The following is a 24,857-nucleotide window of genomic DNA, read 5'->3' as shown; positions in this document are numbered from 1 at the left end:
ATACTTTAAATTCTTGTATTTAAAATGTTTCCCTCTCACAGGTATGTTCGTTTTGACTTTGTCACTTCTAAATGTCTAAATCTAAACTTTTAAAATCAAAATAATCTGGGTAAATACAAAAAAGTTTTCAAATAATTACATTTTTTGTAAGCCATTCTGGTTTTGTTTTTACTTGAGCCATTGTTGCCGTTTATCCAGGCACTTTATTTTCAGACAAAACACAAACGTGCATGTTAACAGATATTCAACATTTCTTATTCATATTTAGAGCTCTGATGTTTTAGATATTTGAGAAACAGAACGTTGTCAGCTAGTTAAAGGTAGTACGTAAAAAGCACAAATACTGGTGGTGTTGGTTCCTGCAACTCTGAAAAATAACAAATCCAGCAGAACATATTCATTTTAAAGAAACTTTTATAAAGTTTAAACATTTCTGAACATAAACCTTTTGAACAGGTCGGGACATATACAATTCTTAATATGAAACTGTAAATATCTCTCATTGTGCACACTCTTAAAGTGATTCAGAAAATAAACACTGCCATCGTCCACTGCCGGACCTTTTAACATCTCTTTATGTCACTTGAGGCACTTTTTGAAGAAACAGACAAAAGCACAACATTAAAAGACGACAGCGCCCCCTGGAGGCAGTCTTTTTTTGGAACACAGTGGGTTTTCTTGGAGCGGAGTCTAGCTTACACACTTAAACCGATCAGTTAAGCTTTATTATTAATACAGACATGCTGGCAGCATGAGACAGCTACGCATGCAGGTTTAAATATAGTCGCACGCTGCAGACGGCCGGCCCAGAAGGAGTTCTGAACTCCTCAATGTTCGCAGATTATAGATGGTGTCCATTCAGCTGCGGCGCTGAGACGGATATTGAAGGAGAGGATTGTTTTCAGGGAACATTCCTGCTTTAGAAACAATTTCTGGTCTGCAGATAAACATCACATGCTCGTAGTCTTTCCTCTGACAATGAAAGCGTCGGGCTGATGTAGCTCTGATGGTTACTGGTCTTAAAACCTTCTAATGCAACTAGGTACTTGAATGCTTCTCTGAGGCCTGAAAAAGAAAAACTTATAAAATCATTTCAAAATAATTTCTTCTATAAAATGCACGAACGAATGCAAAAAACAGAAGGCCGCTTTGATCTGTTCCTGAAATGTTTCTGGACACAAGTAGTATATGGAAATGTAAACTGTGAAAAGTGCAGTCCCACTTTAACCCAGAGACGAGCGCGATTCATGTTTTCCTGGTAAACGAGGCGAAAAAACGAGCACAAGCTCCGCCGTGGCGGCGGAGCTTGTTTGTCTGAGCGTTGAGTGGAGCGTCCTTGAGGTGTGCGATTCTGCAGAGCGCGATGGCACCGGGATGTCAGAGCGGGACGAATGGGTTAGCAGAGTCAGTAGCAACAGCAGTGGCCGACTAGCTGGGAGTGGAAGGACTCTGGTCTTGTGAGGTTTCCTCTCCTGAACGGTGAAACAGAATCATAAAGCGGCGGTCCGACTCACAGATATCACCTCTGTTTACTAACACGCGTCTCTCACCAGGAGGTCCGTCTCCGCTCTCGCTGCGTCGCTCGTCTTTATCGTTTGGAATTTCCACTTGGCCCAAATCCTGCGCATCCGCCACACTGGACTCCTTTAAAATCAGACAAATATTTACATAAAAACAGCCAGAGTGACACCGGAGCTTCAAGAGGATTCTGTTTACCTGCGATTCTGAGAAACGGTCTTCGTCCGAGTTCCTAAATCCTTCTGGAGCCTCCATGAGGAACTCCAGGCCATCCGCTTCCTCTACATCACTGGTGAGACAGAAAAAAACCGGAGCAAGACGAAAACGTTTTTACACCCTTACAAATTTGTTCATGATTTGCTTTCTGTCAGATCAAAAATAATCTTAAAATTAAAAACATCATATTCTATTACTTAAAAGGGAAAATCACCTAACTCCATATCAGGAATGTCATTTGGGCCAAAATTACCAGCTCAAAAGTACTTGCAGCCAAATAAATGTCATTTTTAAAAACTAAAATCAGAAAAAAAATTTCATTTTTTACCTACTCATCAATAAACTAAGTATGACATATTTTAAATAACTAAGTAATAAAATTTTCTTTGTAGAAAAGGATCCAAAACCTCAAATGGTTTTTGATGTTTTCATTGTTAAATAAAAGGCGCCCAGTTTGTTTATTATTTCGAAGGAAATTTGAAAATATTAGCCCAGTTTTTAATTGAGCAATTAAATCATTTGGCTGGTTTACATTAGAGTGTAAGTCAATGAGTAGATGTCCCTGTTGGCATGAAAATAGAAAGAAACCACCAGGAAGCTTGGAAAACACAATCACTTTGTGTTACATCTAAGATGCAAGTAAGTAGTTTTAAATTAAAATTCATAGTTTAGTCCCAATTTATTTAATTTGTTTTTGAACTGTTGTTGGAAATGCCCTTGAATCCCACTTTATAAACACTCAAACATGATTGCCTCTCCTTATTAAATCATGAACCATTAACCAAATTTATTTAAAATCCAAGTTTCATTTCACTTCACTTCCTTCCCTAAGACTGAATACAGGCTGACCAGTAGGATCAAGGCATTTCTAAAGCAAACACATCATGTATATTTCAGGCACAAAGTGCCATTTTAACACATAAGTTTCCTTCAGTTGTAAAGATGCTGTACGTGTCAAAGATAACTTAAAAGAAATTTACCTTTGCAGTTTGACGCCTTCAAATTGGGCCTCTGTCTCTTTAAGAACATCCTGCCTTCCACATGTCTGTAGTGTTTAAAGTTATCCATAGTGTCCACACACTCTTTAAAGAGTCTTAAATTTATCATAAGAAGTGTAAGTTGGTCTTAAATGCATTAATCACAGATCTTAAATATTGTTGCAGGACTATTCAATCTAGTATTTAAGTTTGAGTCATTAATATGCTAATATATTGTTGCTAAATAGTTAGCTAGCATTTTTTGTATCCATCGTGGGTAAGTTGAAATAAATCACTAATTGGCAGGACGACGTTTGTTTTTGCCACTTCTGTTGCCAACCCCATAGGAGCCAGCAGGGGCCCCAACCATGGGGCCCTGTGTTTCATTCAAGCTTATGATGGAGTTTTAGGACAATACTAAGAAAAAAGTAATAATATTACCAGAATAATATTGGACAATTATGACTTTATTCATGAATTACTATGATCTTTTTCTTGTATTATTTTGACTTAACTCTTGTCATTTTATTTGTTTTTTATTTTATTAGCGTGGCCCTCATGCTTGTACAGTCTCGCATTAAAAAGATCTTAAAAAGTCTTAAATTAGACTTTTCCATCACTATCTACAATAACTCTGAATAATCTGAATTGATATGAGTTACAACAACATTTCATTTTCCTTTAGGATCAATAAAGTATTTTTGAATTGTAATTTTTTTAGTAAACATGCAGAGCAGAAAGAATCAGAGGAACTATTTCATCCTGTAGGTACTGACCTTCCTTCAGAGAACATCTCCACATTCTTCTCTTCTTCTTCTATTTTCTCGTCTTGCGTTTCATTTTGGTCCTCTTCCTGTTGCCCATCCTGCTCTTCTTGGTCTTCACCCTCCTGCTGTTGCTCCTCTTCCTCTTCTTCCACATCTGAGAAGTTGAGAAAGTCGAAGCTTTCGAGGGCGGTCTCGACTTCCTGAGTGAAGCTGGCAGACGTAGGAAAAGGCGCCTGAGGAGAAACAGACGCAGCAGGTTGGCGCCCGGCGTCACAGACAGACATGCTGAAGTTAGCCTTCAACCCACCGTCGGAGCGTCCGGCGTTGGCTCGCTCTCCTGGACGGTCTGCGTCTCCTGCAGTCTTCCTGCAGCTTCAGCAGAGACTTCTTCCTCATCTTCAGCTTCAGTCTGTTCGGCTGTAGGCTCCTCGAGCGGCTCCGTCTTTACGTCCACAGCCAGCTGCGTGGAGAACTCATCGGGGCAGCAGCTGCTCAGGTCGGCTGAGGCCTCAGAGATCAGGTCCTCCGACTGAACAGACGCCCTGTCGGCGGCACCGCAGTCCGAGCAGGAGGCCCGCAGGTGGCCGTTCGGCACCGCTTCAGCTTGAGGGAAAACGTCCACGCCTTCCGTCTCGTCCTCCTCCTGGTTGGACGAGAGCGACGGCGTGGAGACGCTTGACTTGGGCAGCGCAGCAGACAGCTGAGTGGTGGGAGTAGCTTGCAGCAGGTTGGAGGCCGTCAGCCTCTGAGTGTGATGAGCCAGAGCCGGACTGGAGGAGTCGTCTGATGATTCAGAGGAGTTGGACCAAACCGTGCCGTTCTCCATTTCTCCCTGACGCTTCAGCAGAGACTGGTGAAGAAAGAATTATCCCTGTCACTTCAGCACGTAGGTTAGTAAATGTAATGTAAATTTAATATATAACAATAATAATACAAACTATGAGTCAGATACTGAAAGGGTTAAACAGAAGACGGAAAATCTCTACAGTAGCTGTTTTATATAGGTGTGGAAAACTAAAAGCACATTTTAGGTCCAGATTTAAAGATGATTTGAACAGATTAGGGTAGATTTATAGTCTATACAAAACATGTTCATCACATTTTTTGCACAAAATCATTCTTAGATGATATTTTAGTCTGATTAGTTCTGCCCTCTTTCAGAATGAGATGTTTCAGGTCCTCCTGTCACTTTAAATCCAAATAATCTGCGGCTGGCCCACCCACTAACTCAACGTTTACTCTCACACGTGAAAATGGATGCACAACTATACAACCACACGTCTTTAAAAAGCAGAAGTAGAGCCTCCTGCACAACCAACAAGAAAACAGCAAGTTTCTGGATGGTAAGTCAATAACAAAACACCAGTCTTTTCCAGCAGCCATTGTACAGCGCAAACAGCGATAAAACCAGCTGACCAAAACCAGGTTGCTAGGTAACGGGGTGGGCTTGGGAGGGTTGATGGGTAATGGCGCAGTGCCTGTCAAATATGACTTAATAATTGAGAGGATTTTGAAACGGCTCATTTTCCAGACACCAAAAAATATCAACTTATTCCAGGAAAACAACTAAGTGTTTTTTTTTAAGCACTTTGGCTGTTTTTTTTTAGAACCAGCAGGAACCCAAGTGAAAGTAGAAAAAGATGCAAAATATGAATTTTGTGTACTAGGTCCCATTTAAACAGCAGAAATTAACCTAAACTGGAGCAGAACCATTCATCACAGATGTTCTGTAATAAATGGTTTCGCTTCTTCACGTCCTTCAAGATCTGAACCAAACTCCAGAAAACAAAGAAATTTATTAAAATACTCCATTAAAATATTACAAGAATGCTCAATTCAATAAAAACAAAATTATAATTCAAAACTTTTTGAACAGTGTTGAGCATCATCTACATATCTGCTGAGTGGATTTACCTCAGGAGAAGGAAAAAAGTAATTTTTCAAGAGAGAAAACTAATTCCCAGATGTCCTCAGTGTGTAAACATGCAGTATTAAAAGAGCTTCATGTTGCGAACAAAAACACGGAGAAAATCTGGATCTGGTTTGCTGAGTGAAGCACTTTAAGTTGTGAATAGAAGCCAATAAATCTTAAACTAGAAAACGGAGAGGAATGCTTTGACTTCAGCCGATTAGCCGACGACGGTGGATGTTTGGTACTAAACTTCACTGAATCCAACATGAACAGAGGAGCAGATATTCAAACTCAACCAAATAAGACTCATCTTGCTTTTAAAGATGTCGTGGAAAGGTCAGTTGAGATGATTCATTTAGCTTCCCTTTTGTTGCTGTATTGATTTCATTGGCAAATAATTGACCAACTAAATGATCGCCTTTCTTTTTATGAAGCTGTAAGTAAACATGGGATGGTATGAGATTCTAACAAGAAAAAAAACACCTAAATTTAAAATAACCTGATCCTAATACATTGTCATGAAAAACAGAAAATATTAATTTATTGATACTTTGGCTTTACTCTTAATCTTCACTGTATTTTATTAGGATTTTTATGAGACTGATCAACGCATGTGATAAATGGTTTTCTCTGTTTTTTACAAATATACTCTGAAAGGTGCGGCATGCATTTGTATTCAGGCTCTCCAGTCTGAAGCCACTCGGTTAAATCTTTCACAAATCCCCAAATAAAGTTAATAAAGTACAACTGTGTGTCCTGTGAGAGCCTACGAGGTCTTTTAAAGAACATTAGTGAATAAATAACATTATAAATCCCAAGACTACAGCAGATAGGTTGGGGGTAAAGTAGTGGAATAGTTTATAGAAAGGTTAGTTTATAAAACAATATCCACAGCTTTGAACATCTTGCTCAGTATTGTTTAATCCATCATCTGGAAATAAAGAGCTTATCTTAGAGGTGACTTAAAATGCTTTCCTGAAGAGGTTAGGAAAGGTCCATGACCTATATATAACATGTTCATTACATTTTTTTTTTATACCTAAAATCCAAATAAGCCTACAAAACTAACATTTGCACTCGCACAAGAAAATAACTGCCAACAGATGCCCAGTTATACAACTGTCTCTAAATATCTTCTCTGAATGGTAAGTCAACAACAAAACATTTGTCTTTTCCAGCAGCATAAAGCAGTAAAAGCAACTGAGCCAACGCTTGGGTTGCTAGGTAACGGGCTGGGCTGAGAGGTTGCTAGGTAACGGCACAGTGCCCGTTAATCTGGACGTTTTTGAAGTAGCTCTTTTTACAGACACATAAAACATAAACTTACTACCAACGAACAGATGTGTTTGCTCCATGTAATGTGACACACTTTTTCACAACTTTACATAATTTATTTTTAAAATCATGCATTAACTTCCTTCCACTTAACAGTGTTGTTCCACTTTACGTTGGTATATCACATAAAATCCCAATAAATACAATGTAGTTTGTGGTTTTAACATAATTTTTAAAATGAAAAGATTATGAATGTTGTTATAAAGTTATTGTGCTTTTTGCCATTTTATTGATATTTGTTGGTTAATTAATTGGCCTATCTGCTCAGGTAGCCAGCCTGCACCTGTAGTTTTAAAGTATTATTAGTTTAATAATAGTTGTGTATTTTATGACTGACAAAATTTCTAAACATCAAAGTTGGACTTTTCTTGTAGTCAAATTAGAGCTGCGTGACATGGCTAAAAAAATTTATCTCTTTTTTTTCACAACAGATCCAATTTATAGAGATTTTCTTTTATAAAAAAAAAAGAAAGAAGAAAGGAAAATACAAATGACAAAAAATATTAGTCAAAAGGTGGCTTTTATTTCAATAATCCCTTCTGTGAGAATCAGGGTCAGGCTACAGGAATTTTTGTTCCATTATCAGAATATTGATTTAATTTTTTACCAGAGAATGGTCTTAAAATTACGAGATAAGTTTGAGAGAGAAAAGCTTCATGAGGATCTGACATGAGCAGCTCAGTTCATGTGGTTCTTTTTTTGGAATAGACAGTTGTTTGCATAATTGTTTCAAAGTTCTGCTACTAATAATAACTTGTTAAAACATTAAGTATTTCTATTAAGTATTAAGTATAATCTGTAAAAAAATTATACCAAAGTATATTTACTATACGCTCATTCCTCATTTAATTTATTTTTCATGTTTGAGTTCTCATAAAATTGCTACTTTATTCTTCATCTTCAAAAACCAAACATTTGATTGTTAAAATCAATTTAACATCCAACATTAAGTCCAAACATAAATGCAAAAATGTGTCTTTTTAAAACCTCTACACCAGGAGTGTCAAACCCATTTTTATTTTGGGCAGTATTAAAAATCTGAACGTTCTTGAAGGGCCGGATGGATGTACTGATAAAACCCAATAAATAGCTAACAATATCAATAAGTAGCTGTTTCAGCATTCAATAAGTGCTTCTTAAAATGAAACTATATTTAACATCTTTTCACACTGATTAATAAACAATCAAAAAATCCATCGACTTTTTATTAATCGCTGTATCGGTCACAGACTATAACTTGGCATCAAATAAGGAGCAGTCACGTAAAGCCAATGTTTTTGGCCAAATTTGAGGGAAAAAAATTCAATGAAATCAGAAAAAAAAATATTGGGATCTGTGGATTTTGTGTGAATTTTGTAGATTTGTGAAAAACTGGAGGGAATTATTGATGGTCTAGAGGGCCACGTGATAAGCTACGGCGGGCCAGATTTGGCCCCCGGGCCTTGAGTTTGACACATGTGCTCTACACTGACACCCAGCCCATTCCTCGTTGTCACTAGTTTAAACATAAATTAAACGTTAGCAGGAACTGATTGGAAATCAACAACGATCAATTTGATTTTAAAAACTACAAACTACGCTAAAGCTACGGCCCAACACACCGGCTCTGATGAGATTAAGTGGAGCTTCGCTCGCCTGAATTCCCACCGTAGCGACGACGCCACACCTGGAAAAGCCGCCGCCAGCGAGCGGCCGTGGCGCGGCCCGCAATGAGGCACGCTCTTCGTCAGGGTGAGGAAGAGGAGCAGGGACACATTGGAGCACTACTCAACCACTATCAAACAGCCACAGCTTCGCTCAAACATGCTGCTGCCACCACACAACAAGCCCCCGCTGCTGCCATTCACTCCACTCGCGCCGTGGGTCCCACAGCCACACGCTGGGTCACACAAGCCTCTGTGAAACCCGTCACACACTCCAGAGCTACGGCTACACACACAACAACTGGGGAGCAGCTGAAACAGAGCAAGCCGGTGAAATGACAGGAATAAACATGAATCATACACACACAAAAAAAGCTAAATTAATCAAACCACTTGAATGTTTCCCTCCTTTTGCCATGTAAGAAAAAACGTAACATATTGGGATTTTATGTGACAGATTAGTACAAAGTAGAGCATTTTCTTATTTATGTAAAGAAAAATTAACATTTTCACGTTACAGCTGTAAGCAGGGTTGAGGAATAACTAATTACATTTACTTGAGTAACGGTTTGGGAAAAAATTACCATATTTTCCAGACTATAGCAGCGGGCTTTTTCACCATAAGCCGCACCCACAAAGTTTTTTTTTAAAAATGTAAACGTACGTATATAAGCCACACCGGGCTATAAGCCCCTGGTATCTCTGATGCTCTCGGTTTTTCAACTGAATAAATCTGCTATTAAGGACTCAGCCCTCCGTCTCCAACGCCGAACCATGGATTCATTCACGCCGAGCTTACGGGCAGCGGCTCTGTTTCCCTCCTGTACTGCCACATCGACAGCCCTCAACTTAAAAGCTGCATCATATGAACTTCTTCATGTTGTTTCCATGATGAGGGGGTTATGAGTTTGAAAACATTTCTCCGTGCTGCTCATTCTAAATGAAACACTTTCTTTGATTTCCAATTTTGACTTCCAGTGATTCATTTCTTGCTACAGAGCCCCCTGGTGGTTGAAGAAAAATCCACAGAAAAGCCGCAGCGGGCTATAAGCCGCATGGTTCAAAGCGTGGGGGGGAAAAGTAGCGGATTATAGTCTGAAAAATACAGTACTTTTAGGAGTAATTTTACTACGCTATGCTTTTTATTTTTGCTTGAGTAATTTTATTATGAAGTATTTCTGCTCTTACTTGAGTAAAACTTCTAGATTTTCTACCCACTGAATGAAAAACAAACATGTTTTAACCAAAAACAGTTTTTGTTCAAGTTTCATAAGTTTTTTTATTGAAAGAAACTGTTTTGGAAAATTTTTTCTTTTTCTTTATTTTGTTACTTATAAAGAAAGTAACATTTCGGTCCTTAAAATACCAAAATTTCCACTTGACTTTATATTTCGGTCTGTCTGATGTAATTTTTAAACATTAAAAGATTGATCATTTTATCAGTTACTCAGTACTTTTCACCAAATACTAATTTAGTTTCCTTGAATAATTTCTTGGATGGCTGCTTTTACTTTTACTCAAGTAAAAATATGTTGAAGTAGTGCTACGCTTACTAAAGTACAATTTGTGGGGACTCTACCCGCCTCTGCCTGTAAGTCAGGCTGGACTTAAAATTATTTCATACCACATCCGATATCTGATTTTAATAATTTTTATTTCCCTTACTTTCTTTTCTAAAGAAGAAATTACAAATGAAAGAAAATATTTTCTAAAAGTGGCTATTAACATCTCTTCTGTAAGTTGTAACAGAGTACACCATTTTTTATTGTTTAATTACAAGAATGTAGTCATAATATGAGCAGAATAAAAATGCAAAAATAAAAGAAAAACTTTGTTCAAATAAGAAAAAAAGCTCAGTCTGTGTGGTTATTCTTTCAAAAATATATTCCGGCCTCCTGTTACTGATAATAGTTTGATGTGTTAAAAGATGAAGTATTTCCTCATCTGTAAGGCTGATGCCCAAGTATAACTTCACAAGATGCAAAGCCTTCCTCATTTTAATGTTTCATTGTTTTTCATGAAGTCACTATTTTATTCTCCTGATATTATGACTTTATTCTGGTAGAATTAAAACTTTATTCTTGTATTGTTTTGACTGTCGTGTGGCCATTTTCATAATTAAAATAAAAATCATCTGTAGGAAAGGATGCATCTGCATAAATACTGCTAGCATCAACATGTGAAAAACTTATTGATACAGTGCAGGGCTGATCTGTTGATTATGTTTTGTCATTTAACCAACTGATAATTTCATAGCAAAAGGGGCTTAGCGGGAGATTTTTCTATGGAATTAGTTAGTAAATATTTATAGAAAAATGCAAAATGCATGTATTTTCTTGTAGTTTTTGCTTAATTACTGATCATATGCTTTTAGCAAATGACCTTATTTCAATCTCTATACTCCAGTTAATTATTTGATTACTAAATTTTTCAAACATCCATTCATCAAGAGTAATCTGATTAATCGTTCCAGCCCTAGATGTAATGCAGCTTTAAACTTTCTCCCTGACCTGCTTGTTGTCATCTTCATGTTCCTTTTTGTTCACTAATGTTTCCAGACTTTCACAGAACCGCTGTAGCTGTACTGAGATTAAAATGAATCAGAATAAAGGGAGATATTGAAATTCATGCATTACCCTTCTGACTTTTTATTGACTTGTTTTTCTTCCACCTTACAGTTTTGTGCTTTTTATTGTTTCACCACATAAAATCCCAATAAAATGTTAAAGTTAATGGTTGTAATGTGACAAAAAGCTTAAAAGTTCAAAAGGTGTGAATACTTTTCTGAGCCAGTGTAAATAAAGACGACTGTTTAATGAAAACAGTAAAATCAGTTTAATAGGACTCACGTAAAAGACCTGCTCCCGCATGGACGGCGTGTCCGGAGGGCTCTGATTGGACAGCAGTCGCTTGGAGACCGTGCTGGACGAGGACGTCTGGTCGTCCCTGTCAAACGGACTGAACAAACAAAAACAACGCAGGGAGTCAGATTTTATGATAAAAGCAGCTGCAGCAATGAGAGAGAAGCGCCGAGAGAGAACAATTTATGACCTCCAGGTGACCTCTAGGTTGAGCTTCACTGTGCCGAGGTCGTTGATGTCCACGGCGAGCGTCTGCGGCAGCGGGCAGAACAGATCCAGCATCTCGCAGGACACGCTGCCCACCACCACATGGTTGGCCAGGCTCTTCAGCTCCGTCACCTTGACAACAGAAACGAGCAAACACGAGGCGCGGCCGCTCAGAAACCGTTCAACATGAAATAATCATTGAAAGGGCGAGCAGCAAACAGAGCATGGAGGACATTTCCCTGCGTCGTCTGGCTGCTACAGACACTCTGAACGCAGTAAAATTAAAACAGTTTCAAGCATTTTAAAGGTTTTCAAACTTTTCCAGAACCACATTTAAATAAAGAAAAAAAGAGGGTAAATTCAGTACTATAGGACATCATCTATTACTGTTGTTAATAAGGTTTTGTGATGGTTTTCTACATTCTAAAGCATGGAGAAAATTGAGTAAAACTTTGTATTGAAATTTATCTCTCAGACACCCTAATTCAGCAAAAAAAAAAAGAAGAAAAATCCCCCAATTTCAATAAAGTTATTTAAAGTATAAAATATAAGCCGATCTTAATTTAACAGACCAATAAATCTCTGAGTCATTAGGAGTAATAAATATTCATCATATCGAAACAATCCAAACACATCATGTTAAGGTAAACGACCTCAACATGACAGTGAGAATAAAAATGTCCGTATTTTTCAGGTGTATAAAAATATCTGGTTTCAACTGTAAATAATGCTTTCCAAAATTACACTTTTAATCAAATGTTAGAATGTTTGAATATTAAGCACTTTCCAAACCTTGAAAGCAATTTAAATGTACACATTTTCAAGGTTTTGAATCACCCGTAGGAACCCAGTATGGTACGCAACACAAAAAATAAAAACAATCAAATGACAACATATACTGGGTTATTGGAAACCTACATTATTATCCATTATTTTTTAAACCAAAGGTACTGAAATCCTGGGACCTTTTAAAATATATAAAAAAGTTAAAAGACAGAAACCATCAACTTCTGCATAATTTTCAAAAAATGTTTTGTGATGGAGTTATAATTTAAGAGAAGGAAATTTAAATTAAAAAATGCATCAGAACAACCAAAAATGAGTTTTTGTATATTAGTATGTGGGGTAGATCTTTTGTTAAATAATCTCAAGCTAAGTACAAATATAAACCAATTTTTTAAAATTAAAATAAAAAATGCATGTTTCAAACTTAAGGCCCGGGGACCAACTCTGGCCCGCCGCAGCTGTATACATGGCCCTCTAGGCTCCAGACTACATCTATAAGTCCCTCTAGTTTTTCATAAATTCCCACAAAATCAACAGATCCCCATATATTTCTTAAAATAATTTTTACTGCAATTTTCTTCTCAAAATTGGACGAAAACATTGTGTTTAAGTGACTGCTGCCTCGGCCTTTCTTGATGTCAGAAAATCCTGGATGGACCGATGAGTGTGAAAAAATTATCAATATTATCTAATTTAAAGAAACACATATTGAATGAGGAACAAACCAGCTATTTATTGATATTTTACTGGTTAAATGGGTTTAAGCAAAACATTCTGACACAATTCAGATTTTTGATATGGCCCAAAATGAAAATGAGTTTGACCCCTTTAAATTTCAAAGCTTTATATGACTGATTAACTCTCAATAGTTAAATCATTTCATGGAAATCAATGGAAAGAAGTCTCTTTTATCCTTTAAAATTCTCTGAATGATTTGCAGCGTCAATTTATTTTGTTTATTTCAGGATGCCCAACCTCTAAACAGCCAGATTTGCTGTAATGAGCCTTTCATTACCACCTCTCTGCCACTTTACAGAAACCTGAGCACAATGTCAATAGCAGTGATTTATTCCCTTTATTCCAGTTTGATGGTTCTGGGTTATTCCTGCAGGTTCTTTCTGCTGATCAACTTCCCTTTTCCCACACTGTCAACACAAACCCAAAAGCATCTCCTCCGCCCTCTCATTTCAAACTCCTGCTAACTGGAATCCATCCAACAATAAATCACTTTGATATGATCACTATTAAGCCAAAACAAAACAGAAAACATTTCACGGTTTACAGCCAACCAGCAGGATTTTACAGAAGGAATTTAAAAAATCTGTTAAAACATCATACAAAATTACTTTTGTGACATTTAGAAGCGAAATCTAGTCAGATACGATTATACATATAATAATATATCAATAAGAAAACATAAACAAACACTTTCAGTTCTGGCTTCACACATCAATGACATGAAAAAATGCAGCCGCTCATGTCTGGACAGGAGCTCGGAGATATGATCATAACATGAGCTGGCATTGCTCCAAGGACTTCCTGTTTGTTGCAGGACCAGTTTAAAGGTTGTATTTGTTGGCTTATAAGGTTTTGAAATAATGCAAGACCATACTGGAGTAAAGATTGAAGTTGCAACATCAGATAATTCAAAATGTTTCCTCAGACCTGTGCAGTGGCTCCTCCTAAGAGGGAGACATTTGTGTTCATGTCAGAACTGCTTAGAACCGCGGTGTCAAACTCATTTTTGTTTTGGGTCAAATCAAGATCATTAATGCTCTTAAAAGGCCAGTTGTGCCAGAATGTATTGATAAAAATCTGTTCACAAAGATATCAGTGAATTCGTAAAAGTAAATAATAATATTGAACATTTTTGCAGGGCCTAAAGCATTTCCCAACTGTTTTGTGATTTTATGCAATAAAAATCAAAGTGTTTGTGGTACTAATTTAGAAATATTTGTGCTTATTTATGACAGTAAATGCAACATTTTATTACTTGTTGTATTAGATTAGATCATGACATTAATTAAGGCTGAGGCAGCTGTTTAGTACAAATAAGAAAGTTTTTGACAATTTTGAGGAAAATCTGCAATAAACTCCCACTTATATATTGGTGCAAAAAAGTGCGGGGATTTATTGATTTTGCATGAATTTCCACGATAATTCACAAGAAACCGGAGGGATTGATTGATATAATTTGGCAGTAAACAGATAAAAAATGCTTTGATTTGATTGATAAAATAATATTTAAGCACATTTAGTCTAGAACTTAGAGGGCCACATAAAAAGCTATGGCGGGCCAGATTTGGCCCACAGTCCTCTAGTTTGACACATGTGGCTTAAAAAGTCTGACATAATAACTGAGAAGACAGAGCTTGATTCATTTTAAATGTTATTTTACTAATTTCCTGTACAGTAGTTGGTGCAAATTGTTGCAATCCTCCCAAACAGAGAGAAGCGTAAAAGAATGAAATATTAGGGACTTTCTAACATTAGGGAATATTAGAAAGAGGAAATGTGGAAAAATTTAAGAAATTGTGGCCATAAAATAATGTACATACAAACAAAAAGAACTAAATATAACCAAGTCATTCCCTTTTACTGCAGAAACAATGTTTAATTACATTACTTCTGCAATAACAGTTAAATAATCACACGATTAAATTATTTATTATTTGTTCTCTCAAAATTAATGAAATAGTAAAAATGTAGTGAGACTATAGCAAGCTAAATACCTGTATAATACTGTTCTGATGGAAATAAAGTTGTAAATTTCTTCTATATTCTTGATATTAGTTGCCCTTTATTCCATACACCCTTTGTAATGCCTAGAAACTTTGAATAAACAAAATAATAATTACACCATCAAATCTTTAAGGACCACTGCTTAGTGCTCTAACTGAGTCACACCAGGTGATTTTATTTTCTATTTACATTTTTCCAGTCATTTTTGACTTTACTATAAAAGAAAAATCCTGTAAATAGTTTAATTACCTTGATAGACAGCAGTTCTGTGACCAGAGGCTGGAAAGTGAACTCCTCGCTGTCCCATATCTGCTTGTTGCTGACCTCCACACGACCTCGCAGCCTCCAGCGCTGCCGGCCGTACCGCATCAGGACCTACCAGCCCCCAAAATAAACCACAACATGACGCCACTGCAAGCAGAAACCAACGGTTTGACTGTGTCTGCCCGTCGTGGCTGCGCCTTACCTCGTATTGGTCGCCAGCACACAGCCGTGCGAACCCAGCGAGGCCTGAGACGTCAACAAAGAAATGAGAACTGGACCGCGAGAAGGAAGTCGCAAAGTAAGTGTGAAGAGTGACTCACCCTTCATCTTCACATGAAATTCTCCCATCTGGCTTTCTAATTCGTTCTCCAGGGAGCACATGTGCTACACAGGCAAGGAAAAAAAACAGGCTCACACTTAACAGATCAATAATTAAATCAATATTCATTCATTCTTCTAACTTTCTCTGCTTATACTGAACTGAACAATTCGGTGTAAGCTACAATTCAGTAAGAAATTAGGACAAAACTGCAACTTTTACATTAAAATCTACTTGCAAAAATGTGAGAAGCAACACAAAGTGATCATCTTGTCCGAGTTTTCTGGTCTCCTTCTGTTGTCATGGTAACTAGGACCACATGTCCTCATTGACTTGGTGCACAGAAATTTGCTTTTAATTGCTGTATTAAAATTTGGCTAAACAAAGCAAGTGTTTTCAAATGAACACCGACCTACATCCTGTTTTTATTGCCGAGATCAGGAGAAAAATGTCTGTTTTCTTCAATAAATTTAAAAAAATAAGCAAATTTGATAACTTATTTAAAAAGAAAAGCATACTAAAACCATTTGAAATTTTAGATCTACAAGCCCGTTCCTACAAAAACAAATCTGATGACTTGTTTAATTAAAATAGTTTATGCTTGGTTTATTGCCGAGTAGATAAAATTGCAACACTTTTTGGTGCCATTAGTTTTTAAAAATGATATTTTGGCCTGCAATAGCTTTTGAGGTGACTATTTTGGCCCACATAGCAAAATGTTTAGACACCCCTGACCTGGACAAAATTGGTAAATTAATTAGCAAGGCAGACTTTGATTAAATGCTATGTAAAAACGAGCAGACTCCAGGTCAGCCACTTGCCTCTGTGTATTCCCTGTAGCCTTTATTGGCTTCGCTCAGGCTTTCTCGGGCCTCCTTGCTGCCTGTGGCCGAGTTAAAGGCTGCCACCATCTTACTCGCTCCATCACGCAGTCGCCGTTGTATACAGTAAGCCTCGTACAGTTCCTCCACCTGGGAATATCACAAACAAACAATTGATAAGCATTGATAGGTTTTTTATCATAGTAGATCAGAAAGCACAGATTTATTTTATAAAGTGAACTCTTTATTTTAAATCAACAAAACACACACTCAAGCTTTAAATTAGAAATATTTAATGATAACGTTAACTTCAAACCACCTCTTTAAGTCTATGTGTTGCTCTTTAGCTGTTAAATGCTTCATTAGATGCCCAGGATTATTCAATTCAATTCAAAAATACTTTAGTAATCCCAATGGAAAATTAAGTATTATTGTAACTCATTAATTTAGATTCTTCAAAGTTTTATTAAAGATGGTGACGGCTGCTTTGAAAGGTTGAAAGAAAGAAAGGTTTTGAAAAAAGCTAAATAAATGCTATTCCAAACAACCCCCGTGTAACATAACTGAAATAAAAATATATAATAAACTGTATAATATGCATAAAATCTGAAAAGAATGAAAAATATCTATTCATGTTGACAAAAATCTATTAAAAAAGAAAAACAAATAAAATAAAAATATCCCATAAAGCCATAAAACACAGTTTCTCAAACTGGAATATTTTCTACAGTGTTGGAGATTATTTGTTTTTTTGTTATTGTGACTTTAATCTCTATTTGTTCTCCTCTGTTTGGTACCAAGATAAGCTTGGGAACTTGTTTGGTCTATAGCTGCTTTAAATGGTTTAAATATGGTTAGGACTGCAGATAAATGTAGAGGAGTAAGTATTATTTGTAGGAATCCTATATGAGCATTACATCTATTTTTATTTAAGCAGCATGTTCTCTCATCTTTCCTGTTTTGAATTGTGGCTAAGAGGAAAAAAAACAATCAAATTATTGCTTTCAATCATCATATTTGTACTCCAGAAACACAGCAAGTCATACAAACCAAAACTTAAATCAATTTAAAACGTAAAGTCTAAATTACAAAAAACACACTTAAGTGTCAATAACTGAGGCCCGGGATACAAGCATGTCTGCTGGCTGGTGATGAAAATGAAAAATCCAGAGGGTTACCATTAACTATGTCAGCCAATAAAACTAAAAATATGAGCTGAAAGCCAATAACATTCTCCACAGAACCGAGGGCAAAATGAATAGCTTGTTATTACATGACCTTGTGATTTGCTGTTATTATTACAGCCATAAAAATACTGCTTCTGTGTTTTTGGTGGGCAGGAAATTATCAGTTACACGATACATAGGGCAAGTCATCCAACCATGAGAAAACAAGCATCCAAGCTTTCAGTTCTGGAGTTTAATAAATCAAAAATGTAGCTGCTTCTGTAGAAAGCGTGAACATATGACAGGTGAGCTGATGTCACTCCAATGATTTCCAATTGGTGACAGAATGAAGTTTTTAATGTTTGTTTTTAAAGCTCTGCAATGAACTAACAGTGGCTAAAAATCCAGAGGTTGAAATGTCAGATTACTTCAGATTAACTGAGTCTGCTAGCAGATGACAAAAATGGAGAATCAAAATAGTGAACATTGAATACGCCCTCCATTAAAACTAAAATATGAGCTGCAAGATCACATGTTTCTCCACAGAACTGAGAACAAACTGCAAAGCTGTACATCTTTGCAGGAATCATCTCTCCTACAGAATTGTGTCTTTTTTCAACCCTTATGTCAGAAAATTTATCAGATCTACATACTAACCTTGCTGAGGTGGAACTCCAGGCGACGCATGAACCTCTCGATGGCTTTCACTTGCTATAATAAAAGAAATATACATCAGCTAATTCAGTCACATAGAGAATAGACAGTAAAACAAAGGTTTCCAGGGCTGGCATTAACAAAATAAGTCCAGTATATGGGGCTTGTTGTTCTACTTAATTTACTCAGAAAAGACCTATAAAAACTTAATATCTCATTTAAAGTGTGTCCTGTCAAAGCCTAAACGGTCAGGCACAAATGAGTCCAATCACATGTGAAACATCGAGGTCAAACAAAAAAAGCCTAAATAAACAAAGATGTTTACATTTAGACGTCTGAGCATTTACATAGTTTAAATTTTGATTTACAGCATTTTGTAGACAAATTCAGATGATTTTGGAGCCAATCACATGAATAAAATCCAGAACATTTTAATTTTTTCTTTACCCCAGCACAGTAAAACATACATTATATTGCCAAAAGTATTTGTACACATGTCCAAATCCATTGAATTCAGATGGATCTGTACGTAGTTTGGTTCAGACGATGCATAGACTCGTACATAAAAATAAATCAGAAGGAAACTCACCTTATCCAACTCATACAGAGACCCCTGCCAAGAGATAAATAAAAACAATCAATTAGAAAGGCACTTTATCGACTAATGAGTTAATCTAAAGTAGACTGATCTTACCAATCGACTAACGATTATAAGCACACATTTTCTTTAAAACCTCAATGGCCGCTCTGTCATGCAGCTCCACTGAGTGAGCGCCATAAAAGTGAACCATAAGGAGCTTGTCGAGTGTTTATATTTCGAAACAGAACCACCTAAAGTAAATATTACATCCGAAATCAGGCTCTGTTTGGATCGCTTCCCTTTTCTGTTCAGGATTAGCCGCCATCTTTGTTTCTACATCAACTGGCTCAGATTAAGGGTGAACGCCGGCGCCTTCTACTGGATGGCGGCCAAACTACAACACTACGAGGAGGCGTCAATATATTAGATAATATATTGGAACTACTTTTAATCTAATAAACCACGTGTGTCAAACTGATGGTCCGCGGGCCAAATCCAGTCTGTATAGGTTTTCATGAGGCCCCCAGATTTTAGAAGTAAAACCTTTAATATAACAGCTTTGTGCTTAAATATTATTTTAATTAATAAGGAGTTTTATCTGTATTCTTCCAAAGTACATCAAGGTGAAAATATGTTTAGTATTATTTAATTTCAAGAAGCTATTTATTCATAATTTAACATTTTGTTTAATGAGTTTTCTTAATACTTTCTGCCACAACCGGTTCTTGATCTTGATTCGGCCCCAAATAAAAACGAGTTTCACTACCCTGTAACAAACCATTAATTGCTTGCATCCCTACATTCAATATGAAGTTCCCCCTCAACAATAGCTGTATAGCCACTGCTGATACCGAATGACAGATACTGGGGTGACTGGTTTGACTGGACAGGCTCTCACCAGGCGACTGTTCTTCTTGTTTTCTCTGATCTGCTGACCCAGACTGTCCAACTCCAGCTGGTGGACCTGCAGGTATGACCTGACATGACAAAGGAAAAACATCTTTACCCCCCAATTGATATTCCACCAGGGAGCCACCCACACCCACTCATGCCTCCACTCACTGTAAGCCTTTGCGTAGAGCAGCATAAACTTCATCCAGCCGCTCAGGTTGGGGAGTTTTAGTGGGTGGCAGTTTGGTGGAGCCTGTGAACATCCTGCTTCCTTACAAGGCACGTTTTCTTTTTTGGATCAAACTGTGCAGAGTGGAGGAAGAGGGAGAATTATCTTCTCTGATAAAGAGGTTTGGGATTTGTTCCAGCTGAAAGCACCAAGGCGACGGCGAAACGAGGCAGAAGGAACGCCACTCACCTGCTGAGCAGAGAAACACGATCACTGCATGCTTGGAGGGTTGAGTGTAGCTTTGTGGCTTTAACAAACCGAAGTACATGTCCTGCAATCACATGAGAAGGTCACATTAACAGGGAAAGCACATCTGTCTGTATTTGACGTGGTTGTTTTGAGATTCTCTACAGATTCTGGTAATTACAGGGGTGAATAGGAGGAGGAAAATGGAGGACATGCACAGCGTTTCACTTCCTCAGTTTGTCCAGGCCGCTTTGTTGAAAGTCTGAGATGGCGAGCAGCATGTCAGCAGCAACCACAGAGGCCACAGCTGACAGCAGCAGGGAGTACAGTCTGCTTATGCTTCTCTTCCCCTTCCTTCCCTTTCCCCTCCCTCTCCTCCACGTCCAGCACCGGAGTGCAGGAAGTTGATGCTGGCCGACGCTAGACAGGAAATTCTCCACTCAAGTTTGGTCTAAGAATAAGAAAACCATCCCTCCACTGAGTGCAAGAGGCTAAAAAAAAAAGAAAAGAAAAAAAAGAAAGATGTCGAGGCTTCAGCTCAGCGAGGAGCAGAAACTACAACAGGAGGAGTAATAATCTTCTCACAACAGAGATTAGAGAGTTAAAGCAAAGCAAATCTGTCCAGCAGGAGCTTGGATGGGACGGCAACCAAAGCATCTGCTCGGCATTGCTGGGGAAAGTCTCACTGTGGCAGATGGAGAGAGGCGCTCCACCTGTTGCAGAGGAAACTAGAGCGGCAGCTAACAATTATTTTATAAGCAATTATTGTGTTGATTATTCTGACGATTAATTGGCACATTCTGCAGATTTTTTTTATTGAACTACTTAAGCTTGTTTTCTGCAATATTAGAAATACCAATAAACAATAAATTTTTTAAATAATAAAAAACATTTTATTGTCTAAAATGCAATAATAAAACATTCTGCTAGTATTCGCTTTTCATTTGTAGCATCTTTCTGCTTAACTTAATATCTTAAAACTGTAGAGATGATCTGTTCACTTTTTTTGATTAATTGATTATTAATTGGAAAGCAAAAGGTGCTTAATAGGAGATTTTTTTTTTTACTGAATTTGAACAAAGTCAAGCTAAATCTGTCACTTAAAGAGATCAGAGTAGAACATAGTTATTTTATTTTTTTACATGTATATTTTTTGTACAGTTTTGGCCAAAATACTGTTCTTAATATGTTGCTCTTTCAGCAAATTGCCTTTTTATGAGCCTATATACTGCAGTTAATGATTAATCGATTACTAAATTAGATGGCGATTATTTCAGTAATTCGATTCATCTCGATTAATCGTTTCAGTCCTAAAGGAAATACTCAGATTATGGCTTTTATTTGATCAAAGCATTATTGCTACATAATAAGATTAACCTTTTTTAGGAAAACAGTGTGAATATGTCGACTGGAGGGATTGGTGGAGTTGATCAATTTTAGTTTCACAGATTAAACATGGCCTATCAACGTCTGCTGTGATAATCCGACAGAAATAATCCAATTTATCTCTTCACGTCCATGCATTTTAGACCCACATCATGTCCTCCTCAGCAGGCTGCTCTTATATTAATAACTATGAGAGCTAATCGCTCAGTTTGCCCCCTGTTAGATGTGCTTTCATCCCTTTTTTCACATAGAGGTCATTAACTGGATTAATCCTCTCTGTACGGAGCTGCACACAAAGAGGACACTGTTCACAAACACCTCACAAGACTGGAGTACATTATTCTAAGAAAAAAAAAAAACAGAAAAGCTTTATTACAATCAGTGAAAGTACAAGTTCAGACAGCTGTTTCTGCTGAGAAAAATCCCAGAAATTAATCCATACATTGGTGAGTGAACAACGTTCCACATTCGCTGTTTAATCTGTAAGTTGTTCGTCTCAAATTAGGAGCCAAGCAAAGACTTGGAAAACAAAACAGAAAGAACATCCAGTGCCTCAGAAGAAGGATTCAGTTTTATTTCCCACATTTTGTCATGCAATGCAGGGCTGGGCGATATGGACTGAAGGTTTTATCACAATACTTTGTGGTACTATTGTGATAAAAGTGACAAAAATAACTATTTATATTTTGTTTGTTATGCAACTATATAGCTGTGACTACATGAAACAGCAACACAATCAATCACAATCAATACTGCTCCTGAAAAACATGAAAAATTATAATGTGCTTCCTTAGGAAACCAGTCACATATAAAGGAGATGTGAATCACTAGACTTCACGCAATTAATCATATTTTCAAATTTATCGATACTCTCATTGAACTAATCTACTAATCTACTTTGTTGTGGTGAATTAGCTTCTCTGATTTCATTTTCATGTGTTTCTTGTTTATAGCCACAGAAATTCACAGCGTAGGTGTCTGCGTGCATGTATGACAGGATTTAAAATTTTTTTTTATTTTTATAAAAGGTCCAATCAAGGACAAAATCTGTGCACAGAAAGTGTGTTATAGTGTCAGTAATTCTCCATTCAATTGGATGCAACCAAAGCAAAGCAGAAGAAGGAGAGCACACTGTGGCATGAGAAAAACAACATTAATGGAGACTTTAACCTGAGTAACATCACAAACAAAAGAGGAACACATTCAGAGACATCAAGACATTCCCCATCTGTGGCTTTATTTTAAAAAATTCTGTTTTTGGCTCAAAAGACAATTAGTGACGAATGTGCTGTGTTTTGTGTTATCTAAATTATCCTGATAGAGATTTGGTTTGAAGAAAAACTCGACCGTATCGGTATTTTTAAAACCTACATACCAACACAGCGCATTCTATGAGCGAAAAAACGTATTTGGTATGACTAGAACTTTTTTTTTTCTCCGAAGAGTTTTTGCGGCGCTAGTGGCTCGTATTTTTTCCACAGTAGGCAGACAGGAAGGAGGGTGAGGAAGACATGCGGTAAAGGTCGTCGGGACCGGGAGTCGAACCCCCAACGTCCGCGTCGAGGACTAAGGCCTCTAAACATGGGGCGTGCTAACCCCCTGCACCACCACAGCACGCCCCATGACCAGAACTTTTTAAGTATTTTAGATTTGTCAAAAGTCATTTTGTATTCTCCAAGGTGAAAATGACTTTTTATCTTTTGTTTTTAAGTACATTTCAAAACTTGGACTCCTTTACTAACAGTCCGACCTGTACTTTTGCTTTTACTACAGTATTTTTTTCATACAAGAGCCTGTACTTCTAGAGAATGTGAGTACTTTTGACACCTCTGCCTCTGTCCACATGAACTTCATCTTATCTCGTCTTATTGTAACCAGACCTCTGAGCTGTTCAAAGCATTAAACGTCTCCCTAACTTTCTCCCTGACCCGTTTGCTGTGCTCCTTGGCCGGCTGTTTGTTCGCTCATGTTCTCTAACAAACCTTCAATAAATAGCTGGATCTATACTCATGCTAAATTAAACACAGGTGGGCTCCATTTACTAATTAGGTGACTCATAAAAGCAATTACTGCACTGATTTTTATTTATCGGTATACATTCATTTCCATCAGGTGAATCACGTAAATTAGTTCCGACTGCATTTTATCTAGGGGTGCACCTATCTATTGGCGTTGATCTACTTCATTTTGGGAGACTGGTGATCGATTGACACTTGCATCTTAGCTACCTCAGTAAAGGTCTAAAAATCAATCACTGTCCTCTTCTGTGAGAGAGGTTTGACTGGTAAATGGACCCACCAAGTCATGTCTTCACATTTGCAGTTAATAATAGTCATCCCACTGCTATCAACTCGGTGATTTTCTTGCTATATATAGATATAGCAATATTTCTGATTTAAAAAAAAAATTGTATCGGCCACAATCGGAATCGGTAGGTCAGGTTTTTAAAAAAATTGGTAATCGGCGATTAGCCAGAAAACGACAATCAGTGCGCCCCTAATTTTAACTGAAAACGTGTAAAATTAACCTCAATCTGATTATGTTTTTGAATACAATATATACAATATACAATTACTATTTAACGGTGAATATGATTAGTGATTTTGGGAGTCTTAAAGGGAACCGTGTCTGCTCCACAGCTGCATTCACCCATACTTTGGTTCTGCTTCAGGAGGAAGAGGAGAAGGAGGAGGTGGAAAGGAAGGGGAAGTGGTGTTACAATAAAATGCAGCCACCTCTTTTCCAGATTACTGGATTATCTTTACCCGGCGGTGGCAGTAGGCCACTCAGGCGGATAAACACCGCAAAGATCTTTTCCCCGCACTAACAGAGAGGGATGGAGCTCGAAGTTATGAGGCTTCTTCTCTCCACATCCACACTTTGTATTCCGTTCATATCCCTCCCCACAGCCGACCAGAGGGGCTCATCACAGGCCACAAAAAGTCCCTTCCGTCCTAAACAAGGACCCCCATCAACTCCGAACGCATTTTAAACACCAAAACAGTCGATAAAAAAAAAACAAAGCGAGAGAAGAGCCGACCAGAGCCTGAAGGCAGACTGTTATTATTTGGAAAACATCACAGCGAGACAACTTCTTCACGCCCGACGGACGGACTCAAGTCCAGAGAAAACACTCAGGGTTCCTCCAGTGACCTTGGTGATAAAATAAATGTTCAGCGTCCTACCTCTGTGTTAGCGTCCGACAGCCCGGAGGGTAGAGCCGGAGTCCCATTCTCAGCGAGATGCTGCTCTCACTTAGCAGAGGTTTACAGTTATTCTGGGCGCTGTCCTTCTCCCTGATTTCGCAGTTTTTTGTGTCCAAATCAAGCTAGCTGCGAACACCCAAGGCTACTTCCGGTGATCAGATTTCAGCATAAAAGCTCAGCAAGTTACATTT

At 37.6% G+C, this 24,857-nt stretch overlaps 1 protein-coding gene across 1 annotated transcript; it reads right to left on the bottom strand.

Moving 5' to 3' along the window:
- Positions 1 to 396: 396 nt before the first annotated feature.
- LOC102228735 (rho family-interacting cell polarization regulator 1-like) lies at positions 397 to 24,798 on the bottom strand. The gene is made up of 17 exons (XM_023332801.1): positions 24,646 to 24,798; positions 20,078 to 20,159; positions 19,831 to 19,962; positions 19,667 to 19,745; positions 18,778 to 18,801; positions 18,192 to 18,245; positions 16,369 to 16,518; positions 15,549 to 15,612; positions 15,431 to 15,474; positions 15,214 to 15,339; positions 11,420 to 11,568; positions 11,218 to 11,326; positions 3,786 to 4,328; positions 3,488 to 3,711; positions 1,717 to 1,807; positions 1,551 to 1,644; positions 397 to 1,472 (listed from the first exon to the last, which is right to left on the bottom strand). The coding sequence occupies exons 3-17, from the start codon at positions 19,920 to 19,922 to the stop codon at positions 1,429 to 1,431; spliced, it is 1,887 nt and encodes a 628-aa protein (XP_023188569.1). The 5' UTR covers positions 19,923 to 19,962; positions 20,078 to 20,159; positions 24,646 to 24,798; the 3' UTR covers positions 397 to 1,428.
- Between the last annotated feature and the right edge of the window lie 59 nt (positions 24,799 to 24,857).

Source organism: Xiphophorus maculatus, chromosome 4 (assembly GCF_002775205.1).
Source record: "Xiphophorus maculatus strain JP 163 A chromosome 4, X_maculatus-5.0-male, whole genome shotgun sequence".
NCBI lineage: Eukaryota > Metazoa > Chordata > Actinopteri > Cyprinodontiformes > Poeciliidae > Xiphophorus > Xiphophorus maculatus.
The sequence above is the reverse complement of the archived record's forward strand: the minus strand, read 5'-3'. Positions and strand labels throughout refer to the sequence as shown.